Here is a 13613-nt window from a genome sequence, read left to right as displayed (position 1 = left end):
GGGGTGGGGGGGGGGGGGGAGGAGACACATATTGCTACACCCTCAAGATAAAATTAAATATCTTCAAATGAAAGATGCGGCCGTGGGGACATGTGTACCTAGTCAGCCTCACTCTAGTACCTGGTCAAATCAATTTCAATCGGGAATTAACACTATTACCGGTGGTATTTTATATTATGATCCAAGAAAAGATAGGGAAGAATTGATAAAAATGGTTATTGTTATGTGCTTACCCTACAGTTTTTCTTCTAACCCCCACTTTGTGCATTATATTAGAAAAGTTTTTAATCCTACTTATAAAGGATGGCCTCGCACAACCGTAAAGAGTGATATTTATAAATATAAACATGAATATGAACAATATTTGCGCTATTTATTTACTCATATTAATTGTCGTGTTGCTATTACTACTGATATTGGTAGAAGTGGTAATGACTGTGATTATCTTAGTATTACCAGTCATTGGATTGATGATGATTGGATAATGCAAAAGCGCATTACCGCTTATAGAATAATTAATTCACGTCACACAAGGCATTTTATTTCTAGCACTGTTACTGATATTTGTAGATATTTTTGCATTAGTGATAAAATAATATCAATTTCAATGGATAATACTACTAGTAACACTAATGTTGTAGCCTTGCTTACCACTACACTAAATCCTGCATTCAGTAATATTTTTCATGTTAGATGTATTTGTTATATTTACCATTTAATTGTGGGTGATGGTATGAGAATTTTGAATGTTAAAATTAAAAAGGTTAAAATGGCTCTTCACTGGCTTTTTTATTCAAACCGTAGAAGTAGACTTAGAGAATATTTTAAAAGAGGCGATGAATTTGGCCAAAGAGAAAGAAAGGTTCCTAAACCTTGTCTAGATGGAATTACATGTATGAAAGTTTAGTTGTTGCATATGAATATAGAAACCCCATAAACTCAACGTTTAATGCTCATGTAAGTGATGATGATGAGCACCTTACAAATGCGGATTGGGCTAATGTTAAAATGCTTGTAGATTTTTTAGAAAAATTTCATATTGCTACAAATGAATTTTTTGGGCAATATTATCCTACTATTTCTAACTGTTTAGTTTATCTTGCAAACTTGTAAATTTGTTTGCTTATTTTTCAGAGGGTGGGGAAATTTGTGAACAAGCTATTGATTCTATAAGAAAGAAATTTAAAAAATATTTTTTCCCTATTCCCGCTATTTATGGTGTTGCTGCCTTGTTAAATCCTACTATGAAATTAGGAGGTCCTCGATATTGGTATCAATCTGTTTATAATGGTTTAGCACTTGAAGATGAGGAGTTGTCTACACTTTCGGACGCACAAGCCTTAATTAAAATAAATGCTCAAACTATTTATAGTGCTTATCAAATTGCAATAGATAATGCTAGATCAAATGTTCCAACTCCTTCTTCTTCTAGTTCTCAATCATCTAAAAGAACTGCGGGAGTAAGAGCACTTACTGCTTGGGCCCGGTTCAGGGGTTCTCAAGGTTCTAGCACTAGTGATTGTTCACAACTAAATGAGCTTGAAGTTTATTTGTCACAGGGATTTGAGGAAGTGAATCTCGACGGCTCATTTAATCTTTTGGAATGGTGAAAGGCAAAGAAAAACACTTTCCAATTTTTTCAAGGATGGCCTCGAGACATTTTAACCATTCAAGCTTCAACAGTGGCATCGGAGAGCGCTTTCAGTCAAGCAAGACTTCAACTCGGTGATTATAGAGCGTCTATCAGGGAGAGCTTGGAAAAATCAGTACTTTTCAGAGATTGGATCCGTTCGGAACGAAGAAATTTTGGACTTGCTGAATCACAACCAGAGGTAGACGAAACTTACAAAGAAATGCTAGCTGAACTTGCGGAGGATGCAGCTTCGTCCGGAAGCGGTGATGAACAAGCTTCTTTTTCCGCCACCACCAACGGAAATTCCTCCGAACCTTGAAGGATTTATGAAATTTGTAAGAGATACTATGTAAAATTAATATGTAACTTGTATTTTGTCACATCTTGATTAGTTTCTTTTTCTTCTCAATGGTAGTATTAGCACCTTGTTGTGCTCATTCCATTGGGGGGAGGGAAACTAAGAAAGATATTGCCATGTTTTGTTAATGTCATAATAATAAAAATTATAACGCATTCCTTTGGATATCTCTTTACAATATTTCGTGTTTTAAATTTGAATTAAAAAATTTAAGTCACAACTATATAATATAATTAACAAGAAATTGCCTTAGATAAAAAAATTTAAAAAAAATAGGCCAGGCCCACTTAGGCCCATATATATATATATATAATTTACAAGAAATTGCCTTAGATAAAAAATTTTTTAAAAAAATAGGTCAGGCCCACTTAGGCCCACGTAGGCCCGGGACCGACCCACTTAGCCCGGGACCATTAGTTCGTGGTCCCGGTCCTATTCCTACCAAAAGCTCACGAAGCCCGGGACCGTTTAAGCCCGCCCACGAAGCCCGGGCCCGTTTAGGCCCGGGCCTTGCCCACCTGCCAGTCCTAATTAGGACTATACATTCAGTTACCATCATGTAATAACTCCCATTTGTACTATTTAATAAAAACCTTCTTCCATTAGGGAAAAAAAGAAGAAGAAGATTTTACCCCGTTATGAGTATATAATTAAAAAAAATTAGTTAACACTATTAACGACATGATTGAGTCATAAAAAAATATAAGTTTCTGAAATGATGAATACATGCTGATCATATTTAGTCAGTTCAATAAAAGAAGAAATCATGTTCTATAAAAGGCCTCGGATATCATTGATGAATGTTAATCATATTTATCTAGTTCAATAAAAGAAATCGCATCCCGCCTATGATTTTTGAGCACTACTGTTTGCACCAACCCAATAGGTTAGAGAACTACAAGATTTTACAAAAGAATACACAGAACTGTAAACTGTAGATCTTATTCAGTGTTAGTCATAATAACATGTTCGCGCTAATCTTTTCAAAAAAAAAAAAAAATCAACTGTAATTAAAGAGGAAAAGCAATACAAAACCAATTTGACAAAAGAAAACAAAAAGAAAATTATCCATAGAAATATCTGAATAATATCGTTAATGAAGACAATTTGTGAAAATGTGCTTAGACTAGGAGAAACTTACCGCAAAAAAAGTCGTATTGTTGATATGCTTTTTCGAACTCAGGAATAATTTTTATTAGTTTTTGCATGATTAGAAATAAAAGACTCAAATTTATTATCTACCAAAGACTCAAATTTAATTACATCGGACCCCTTTAAAAGTAATAATGGTGAATTTCATATATTCATTATTTATACTTTAACTTATAAATTTATTGCTTATCGAAAAGTCTAAAATGTTTAAATTAACTCTAACAAAGCATAGAAAAGGAAATAGACAAAAACATGGATAGACGCAATATTCTTACCACATTCTGTTTGACCAAAAAGTGTTAAGTCTTTTGTTAAACTAATTAATGAAGAAAATATAGGATAAATCTTGGCCAAGGATAATTAACTCTAGATCTGAGTGCATTGGATAAGAGAATGAAATATAACAAAACTCATAGCTCGATTTAAGGTCATTAAAAGATATCAAGTATGACAATCAACTTACATCTTTGGAGTATCGTCCCGTAATGTAAGGGCAAATAAGAAAGAGAAGGAATCCATAAATAACTATGAAGTCTATATTCATTGATCTGGCAATGATGATTACAAAGATTTGTGTTTGCTATCTAAGCCCCTTTCTTGGTCTTTCGTTCTTCTCCTTTTTCTCTCCTAGAGGAAAGCCCCCTTTTCTTATCTTCTTACCCCCTATATATATTATCAGTATTCCCTTTTGTCCATCGATCCTTAACCAGAGTGCCTTCGTCTCCTTATTTCCTTTACATCGCCTCCCTTAAATATCACAATGTCCCCTTTGCCATACAGGCTTTTTGATGGCTCCATCTTCGGCCGTGGCCGAGGTCTTTGTTGTTATTATACTCTGTGGGTACGACCATATCTTAGCCGACCTTCTTCCATTCCCGTTAGCGCTAATCCATGTGTTGTCAGATTTTGAACCATACACATTCACTTACAAGGAAACAAAAGCTAATTTTATTGTAATCATTTTCTAGTACAGAAAGATAAAAATTTCAAAAGAAGCACAGCATTCCTATCGTATTCAGTAAAGTCGTCGTAAAAGGAGTCCTCTTTTAATTAGTTAAAATTGTTAGACGCCTAGAAATTTCAAAATAAACAACATTATAATTACATTCCTAATTTGTGCCGTAAAGTTTACAAAAATTGATATAGCAACATTCTTCTCCTATTAATTGACACGGTCAGAAAATCTAGGAAAAGTCAAAAAATATCAAAGAGTAAAAGTGAAAAATTCCTACCCAGGTCAAGTAAGCAATAATTTAGTAAGAAAAATTTAACTATTTTCAAACTCCTAAATATAAGGAAAGCAATTTAAATTACAATTTTATTCAATGTAAAATCTATTTTTAAAGGATTAAAAAAATGAATGACATTTTGCTAAGGGTCTTCGTACTTTTAATATAGTATATAAATAAATATAAATATAGATTCAAAAGTTGATTTCTTATTCTATTTTTACAACAAACAAAAAAAGACACATTTTATATAGGGGTCATTTGGGATTAGAATACTAATCGTGAGATAGAATTTGAGTTTGCTTTCATTTTATATTTGATTATGGGTAGGCAAAATACATAAGTTACTCCCTGAACTATAGATCAAATCTCTATTCTATGCTTTTTGCGGATAAAATCGCATCACACACTCAATATTTTCAAAGTGACTAATACACACTACTTTGCCCACGTGGATAGTGCGTGTTTTTCCCAACGAATGAGTCGTGTGAACAGAAGAATTTTGTGTCAGATGTCAAATTTTTTTTTAGTTTTTTAAAATTTTAAATTGAGTCATCTTCTTCCTTTTTAAAAAATTCTGCCATGGCTGCTCCTTGAGCTCCACCACCCGATCTCCTTCTTCTCAAATAGACATACCACGATTTCTCATATCTCTTCTCGTTGATTAGTTTTTAGTTTTTTTTTTCAAATCTTTTGGCGAGAAATTTAGATTAGATTCAGCAGTTAAAGCTTTTTGTAGCTCCGCCAAAAGCTTGCCTCAACCTTTTGCATAGAAGATTTTTTCTTTTTTTGTAGAGAAGCTTAACTTGAGATTTACCCATGGCGAAGTTGAATTTTCTGGAAGCAAGAATTTTTCGAAATTTTTCCAACCATTAAAGCTTAGCTCAACTTTTGCACAGTCTTTAATTTTATTAATGGATGAATTTTAAATAGCTGAATTGTGGTGATGGCAGTTAATGGTGGTCGAACTTTTAAAGAAGAGAAATGAAAAATGAGTTGGATCTGGGCTCAAAATTTTTGTCAATTTCAGCGAAAAAGATGAAATTTTGGGTGTGTTTTCTGGTGATTTTTGTTAGTTAATGGTGACTTTGTCACTAAGTAAAAAGTGGAGGAAGAGGCTATGGTGTTTGATGGTGAAGAGAGGAGGAAAACAGTCATGCTAAGATGAGAGGTACAATTATAATTTAATTATTGTATTTTTAAAATGACACGTGTCATTGTTTGATTGGTGAGTGACATTACACATGTTTTGAAAAACTGGTCAAAGAAAAAGTAGTGTGTACTATATACACTTTGAAAAGGTTGAGTGTGTAATATGATTTTCGTCCGCAGAAAGTGTGTAACAGAAATTTGATCTATAGTTCGGGGGATAACTTATGTATTTTACCTTATGGGTACGAACTTATAACGACATGAGTTTTATACTAAATTTTTTATGTTAACTATCCCACATTAAAAATGTAATAATAATATCAGGATTATATATAATCCTGAAATTAATCCCTATATATCTCACTTTACCCTTAGAGAATTATAAAAAATAATATAAACATGTTACAATAAACCTATTTAAAAAATGCTTTTCAAACAACAATATAGTGGTATAAAGTAGATAGAGCCTAGAGGTAATATTTATTTCTCTTTTTAGAATTTACTTTAAAATTCATATTTTCTTTTAGTAAATTATTTGAAGAAGAAAATCATTTGAACAGACCTCCAAGGCCGAAGCTAAATTCTCGTATACATCAAAGTGGCACAATGAAATAAACAGAAAAAGAACCAAATCTAAGTGCTTAGATCCCATCACTCATTTTCATTCAACTGCTAACACTTTGAAACAAATATGCTTTTTCTCTTTGTCTCCATCTTCCTCCTCTTAGCTCCGGCGTCATTGCCGTCGATCGCGGCGGCGGAGACGGAGCAGCAAAAATTCGCCGTTGACGGCGGGAAAGTATTGGAGCTTGGTGAATCCAACTTCGATGCCGCAATTTCCACTTTCGATTATATTCTCGTCGATTTCTATGCTCCCTGGTGTGGCCACTGCAAACGTCTTGCTCCTGAGGTCCATTTCCTTTTTTAATTGGTCGGGCTCATATTTGATGATTTCATATTTATTTATATATTTAGTCAACTATTTTACTTTCCACTTGTGATTTATAGCTGATTTAAGCATATATCAGAGACCTGTACTTTAATTGAATTAAGGTCCTGCTTGAGTGTAGTCAGTCGTAGGTGCAAAGTACTTTAAGTGGATAACTGCAATAAATACAGTTGGTTTTCTTTAGTTTAAGTGTGAGTAAGAGTAAATCAGGTATACATGATAATTGACCTCAATTACAAAGAAGACAAGCCAATGAGTTGAATGAATTAAGAACTGCAAAACTAGAATAAGCATATAATGAGTTGTTGATACTTTTGCTGGAATATGTAATCTAAATTAGACTATAGATCTTTTCTCTTTTTATTATAGTAGTGTCCGAGCCAGCTTGTGCACACTCGACTATTTCACTAGGTACTGCTATGTCCACCAGTACAAGTTCCGAGTAACTTTTTCCACTAAGGATTAGGCAGATAGGAAGAGATAACCTGGTTTTTTGTCTCTGATGGGATTTGAACCCTTATCATTGAGCACTACTAGACCATGCACTTGGGTGCCAAGTCAGAGTATAAATCATAGAGGGGCTAATTGCAGCTTTTGTCCCTACTTCAGGGCTTTTGCGATCTCTTTCCTAGATATGATACTTAGTCTGGATGCCGCAAATGTTATTGCTTGGACTATCAGAGAATGCAGATTGAAACCTCCTTTATACTGAAGAACATGCGCCAGTTTTTAATTTTGAAAAGGAAATTTCCATTATTATCTTCAACTTCATATCCATTACCTTCAAATTGTAATCCTTTTATTTCAAGAAGCTAAGGAGCAAATATTAGGGGCTAACTATAGAAACTGAATACCTGATATAAAATTTAAAAAAAAAACAATTGCAACTGATTAGCTATTGGCATGGTCATTAATAAGAAATTGCAAATGGTTGTGTTTGTTTTTGATCAAATGCCGTTTGCTGTACAGTCAAACATATACATTTACTGGTGGATGGACACCGTAATTGTTTTTGTAAGGGCCAAATGCTATGTTTGTTTACCTTATTGGGAAAGAAACGAAACATGGTTGGATATTTTCTGAAGCAAATGATAGTTACAGTAGAAGAAGAGACAAAGAAAGAACTATGGACGGTTGCATTTCTACCTTAATTGGTAAAGGATTACCCAACTAAATTCAAAAAGGTTGCACACTTTCCAGCGAAATGGTAACTAGCCTCTAGAATGATTATGTCATGTAGGCAATACATAGAATTGGATTTTCATTCATTTTTTGAAGGTTATCCCTACATTATTATTCGCCCGCATAATAATGTGTACGTTATTATTCACCGCATACAAGTCCTGCATTATAATTTCTACATAACTAGTACTTGAACCAAACGACCCTAAGAGTACTATTATCTCTCTGTTAGATGGCTTCTGTGTTAGTGTGGGAGGAGAGTGTTTTGCTGGTTGGCCATATGGAACTGCTTGAGAGATGAGGTTGCAATGGCTCTTTATATACATTGATAATCTCAATATCAATCATATCTTAAACTACAATGAGCCCCCCAAACAAAACAAAATATTGCATTTAATATTGTCTTCAATATTTGCTTTTCTCTTCTCAAGAAAAGAACCTCTTTATTGTGTACTCTGCTAGAAGTATAGAATGCGAACAGCATTGTGTTCCAGACTTCCAGGATAACTTGGGTTAACTTAAGTTTAAGTTCTTTGCAGTTGGAATTTTGTGTGATTTCACGTGATTTTTTCTGAATTTTTGGAATTTTGACCTCTAGCAATCTGACAAAGTTTAAGTTCTTTGCAGTTGGACAAAGCTGCTCGCATTCTTGCTGAATTGAAGCAGCCCCTAGTTATTGCAAAAATAGATGCTGACAAATATAAACGTGTTGGTTCAAAATATGACATTGAGTACGTGTGCCTTGGCCTTATCATTAAATCATTTTTCTGATATTAGTTTTACAATGTATGAACTGCATCTGTTTAATCAGGTTTGCAAGAACTGAAAAGAAGGGTTGTTATTCATTAATTCGATAAGACATTTTTCTTATCATTCTTCGAGGGCTATCATTTAGTGATATTCATAATCAAAATAGACGTCAAACTCAGTAGTGCAGTGCAGGCCACAGATCTAAGAGGCTGATTCCGGATTTCCCAGCCAATTAACCATTCCTTCCTGAAGTGATAGTGATCACAACAGTTTGCTTTAAAAATTGGATTTCGTTTTTACTATCTTAGATGTACCATACGGGCAATTTGATACGTATGCACATGCATAAAAAGCAGATAATATGTCTTTGGAAGTAGAGGAGTTACAAGACACTGAAGTTGATAAGCAAAAAAGGCTAGATGCTGAAAGCTTATTGAGGGCCCTGCCACATCCATCTTCCATGTCAGTACATTCTGCCATGTCCTCTTTTGTCTTTTCTTTCCCTTGAACCTCCATTAGTTCTACCTCTGATTATAATATGGTCTCCTTTGTTTCTGTCCTCTCTCAGTCTAGGATCTCTCCCTCATCTATATTGTTCTTTCCTCTTTCTGTCTAAGATCTCTCTCTCTCTCTCTCTCTCTCTCTCTCTCTCTCTCTCTCTCTCTCTCTCTCTCTCTCTCTCTCTCTCTCGTGCTTATATAGTACTGATACTTCTGTGATTATTTTTGGGGACTCATGTTATGCGCTGGAGTAGGAAGTATCCTTCGTCAAGTCTGTTGGAGAGGCGGAGTAGCCAGGTGACATATAGGGGGAGGGTGTAATCAGGAGAGTTAAAACTGTTGGACAAAAGATAAGACAAGTCGTAACGGGATCGAGTTTTTTAATTGGGAAATTTTGAAATTGGGTTCTGATGTACTTTCTGAACGTCATTATTTTAAATGAGGCTGTATTATCCCGAGAGTTCAGCTGTTGCGCAATTCAATTTTGTTTTTACGCGAGAGAGTGGAAACTGAAAAGCTTCCAATGGAAGACTTATTAGATGCTCTTTGCTCTCCCTTGAACGAATAAATAAAAACTATGCTGAGCTGCAGGAATGCACATGCTTTACGGAAATTAGATCAGTTCTCCCCTTGCTTATGGAATTAAAAGACACTGAAGTACTTATTATTATTATTATTATTATTATTATTATTATTATTATTATTATTATTATTATTATTATTATTATTTTATAAGAAGATATTGAAGTAATTCCTTTTTCTTTGTTTCTCTCTTTGTTTCTTTTGGTCTCAATGCAGTGGATATCCAACTTTGAAGATATTTATCCATGGAGTTCCAACAGATTACTATGGACCAAGAAAAGCAGATTTACTTGTACGATTCTTGAAGAAGTTTGTTGCTCCTGATGTGGCAATACTGAATTCTGACTCAGCTATTAGTGAATTTGTTGAAGCAGCCGGCACTAGCTTTCCTATATTCATAGGCTTTGGTTTGAATGAATCTGCTATATCACATTTTGCAGTAAAATACAAGAAAAGAGCATGGTTTTCTGTGGCAAAAGATTTCTCGGATAAAACCATGGAGTTCTATGATTTTGACAAAATACCTGCTTTGGTAGCTCGTCATCCAAACTATGAGGAGCAAAGCATCTTCTATGGCCCCTTTGAAGGTTAGCTTTTCATCAACTGTCATATTAGGCTTTGGAATTAATTAAAATCTCACCCTGCTTATGAAAATAGTATCTCATCCTTCCTAGAAACAAATAAGTAACAATTAACACTTGTTCATCCCTTGGGAAGCACCTGCGCAAACAAGAATCTTGCCATATTTAGATACATAATAACAATAGCACCTGCACTGTGTTTTAAAAACTTGCTTTTGTTCAAGGCATCCTTATGGTGTCACTTTAAAGCAGATGTCAACAATAATGTATTAGTTACTCTCCAGGTCCGCTATGTACTTAAACAATGTGGATCTAGCATATAGTGCCATGAAAAATTGCTGGATGACGGCAGTAAGTTCTGAAATTTCAGTGTGTCCAAAAACCTACTGCTAGTTATAGTGCCTTCAAAAAGGATGATTTAAGAATCTGCAGCTGAATTTGTGTCTTGAAGATTTTTATGAAATAATGGTGAATATCTGAACCTTCTTCCTGCTATGGATCACAGAAAAATTCCTTGAGGATTATATCAAGCAGAGTTTGCTCCCGCTGGCTTTGCCCATTACTGAAGAAACTCTGAGGTTGCTGAAAGATGATGAGAGGAAAGTTATTCTGACGATTTTGGAAGATGAGACTGATGAGAGGTCTAAGGGATTAGTGAAACTCCTGAAAGCTGCAGCATCTGCAAACCGCGACTTCGTGTTTGTTTTTGTTGGGTTCAAGCAATGGCAAGAGTTTGCTGAATCATTTGAAGTTTCTAAGAAAACTAAACTGCCAAAAATGGTTGTTTGGGATGGAGATGAGGAGTACTTTTCAGTAAGTTCAATTACTTTTTTTCCCCTCCCTTTTCATGTTAGGATTTTGAATAGTTGACTTAGTGGCAAGCATGTTTTCCTGTTTCTCTTTAAATCTTAGAAATGTCCTCTCTCTGTCTCTGTCTTCAGTCTCTCATAGTTAAAAATTACCACCCAAAAATTTCAGTCTCACAAATATTGTAGAGCTATGTCAAGTGGTTAAAACTGTGGATATGATCTTTCTTTTTTTTTTTTTTTTGAGAAGGAAAAGTATCCAATATATTAATCAAATCATCAGCACAGAGTTTGTACTGGAAACCAAAATTTACATCTTCAAATGCTTAAACAACAAGCAGAAACCAAAAATCCTTGTTCTTCTTACAAACTTCTAAGATTGAAACCTGACCATCTATATATTCTTGTTTACACCAAAAACTAAACAGAAGAATACTATTCATCTCAATCTTCTGTGTAGAGCTACTTGTATCTTCAAAGCATATAGAATCCCTCTCTTTCCAAACAGTCCACAAATAGCTGCCAGGACAATTTTCCATCTGTCTTTGTTGGATGTAGCGCTTCCCCCAGTGTTCCAACTAGAAAAAAGTTCATAAGGTCTTCCTGGCATGTCCATCTAATACCCCTGAGGTTGATGAATAACTCCCACAATTGGCTCGTTACTCTACAATGTAGAAACAGATGGCTAATTGTCTCTGCATCTTGTCCACACAGATAACATCTTGAGCAAATTGGCAGTCCTCTTTTCCTTAAATTTTCCTGCGTGAGCACTGCTTCATTGGCCACCAGCCAAGTAAAGCATGCGACTATGTATGGTATCTTTACTTTCCAAATGTGTTTCCAAGGCCATAAATTGATTTGAGTTCAAGTCCTTGTACACTTATGTTTCCTTGATGCCTGAGTACGAGTAACTCTTAGATCTAGACTTACCTGGCTTCCTAATTAGTTAGCGAGTTTAAACAATCTATTGGCTTTGGCTTTGGGAAATATATTATTCTTCAAAAAGAATCCTACAAATAGAGAGATGCATTATGGTGAAGCCAAAGAGGAAGTGGCAGTAAGAACTTGAGTATTATCCATGTCCACTCTAGGCAGTGCATGTTTGTGGACCTTTTTCAAGTGTAGGAAATATAATTTAGGTTAACGTGCTTTATGTTTGGAGTCTGGACTTCCTGCTTGTGCAACACGGCTAAAATATAATGCTTTCAACTTATGGACTAAAGTGAACAATGAACTCATCATTTTTGCTTAATGTGCTGACTGAAATAAGCAACAGGGATAAACAGTACTTGAGCATACATTTTAAATGGCATCATTTCACTGGACGAAATTTTACCACGTTTTTAATCCGAGTCTGTGAGATGCTTTTTTGTGAATAATATCTATGCAGGCTACATACTTTTAATTTTCAGTGACTGATCGAGAGTGAGACAAGTATTTACACATAATCTAGAACAAGTCCCTTTTGACTAAATCACTAAAATTAAAAATTGTACTCATGCAACAGGTTGTTGGCTCGGAAAGTATTGAAGATGAAGATCAGGGGTCCCAAATTACACATTTTATTCAAGGATACAAAGATGGAAATGTTATACAGAAACGTATTAGCTCTGCTTCTTTCATGGGTTTCGTGAATTCAATGATCGGTGTTGGAACAGTAACAATCATAGTGTTTGTGGTCGCAGTGGTGATGATCATCCAATCTTTAAAAGAGGAACCCTTAAGGGTTGGTACAAGAAATGAAGGAGATTATCCGAGCAGCTCCACCTCTCAGCCGGAAGCCAGGCAACCACTTCATTCTGGAGACAAACAAGACAAGGAAGATTAAGTTTTGTATTGCAGAACTTCAACCTCAATCTGACGAAAATAGTGAGCTTGAGAAATCATTGACACGACGACCAAATTATTGGTAGATCTCAGAGAGATGTCATGTTTCATTCTCACCATGAGCACATCTCTTTTTATCTTAAAGGAGTAACCTGAACAGCTATACTTGTAGAATTTCTGTATCCAGGGGTGGGGAAAAAGGACTTATTTCTACAAGTTATGCTATTTATTGTAACATTTATAGTACACATATGGATGCAAACTTAGTTTCCCACTGTATAAATGAGTTTAAAACTAGAAACGATGCTGCTGCCAGATTTTTTTTTTCTGTACAATCTAAAAAACATTGTTTTTTTGGTGATTAGTAAGCTGGTAATTTATTAGGTAGGCTGCATTATTGCATGGTCAAGTGGACGGATAGGCGTTGACTAAAATACCTCGTTGAAAATAGAGAAATTTTCATAAAGCAGTATCTTTTAGGAGTAATTAGCCATCTATAGATACCATTTGCTATATTACGGATTATAGATACCTTTTCTGTGGTTATATGATATATTTGATGTATTTAAGCTATTGTATTCATGAATACAGTAGCAAAAATAGGCGTGAATCAGGGAAGTCCAGCTAATCAGTTGTTGTATTCGAGTATATTCGACTGTATTCATGGCGTGAAACATGGGATTATAGCTGGACAGATTACTGTATCCGACTGTATTCACGGCAATAGGGGATTACACTGTTTTTAAACGGAAAGTGTATCAATTAACATAATAGACTACTAATATAACTCAACAAACTCAATTATAAATTTGTATTTCCGGTTATAAAAAAGATTCTCAACTAGAAAACCCCCCAAAAACATACCAATCTTCAGAGAAATTATATAATACATCTGAATACATAAATTATATT

General features: G+C 34.8%; 1 protein-coding gene across 1 annotated transcript; it reads left to right on the top strand.

Moving 5' to 3' along the window:
- The first annotated feature begins 6064 nt into the window (after positions 1–6064).
- LOC109206563 (protein disulfide isomerase-like 5-2) lies at positions 6065–13029 on the top strand. Its single transcript, XM_019369397.1, has 5 exons — positions 6065–6434; positions 8283–8386; positions 9704–10074; positions 10574–10881; positions 12382–13029. The coding sequence occupies exons 1-5, from the start codon at positions 6216–6218 to the stop codon at positions 12700–12702; spliced, it is 1323 nt and encodes a 440-aa protein (XP_019224942.1). The 5' UTR covers positions 6065–6215; the 3' UTR covers positions 12703–13029.
- The last annotated feature ends 584 nt before the right edge of the window (positions 13030–13613 follow it).

The sequence above is a fragment of the Nicotiana attenuata genome, unplaced genomic scaffold, assembly GCF_001879085.1.
Source record: "Nicotiana attenuata strain UT unplaced genomic scaffold, NIATTr2, whole genome shotgun sequence".
Taxonomy (NCBI): Eukaryota; Viridiplantae; Streptophyta; class Magnoliopsida; order Solanales; family Solanaceae; genus Nicotiana; species Nicotiana attenuata.
The sequence above is the reverse complement of the archived record's forward strand: the minus strand, read 5'-3'. Positions and strand labels throughout refer to the sequence as shown.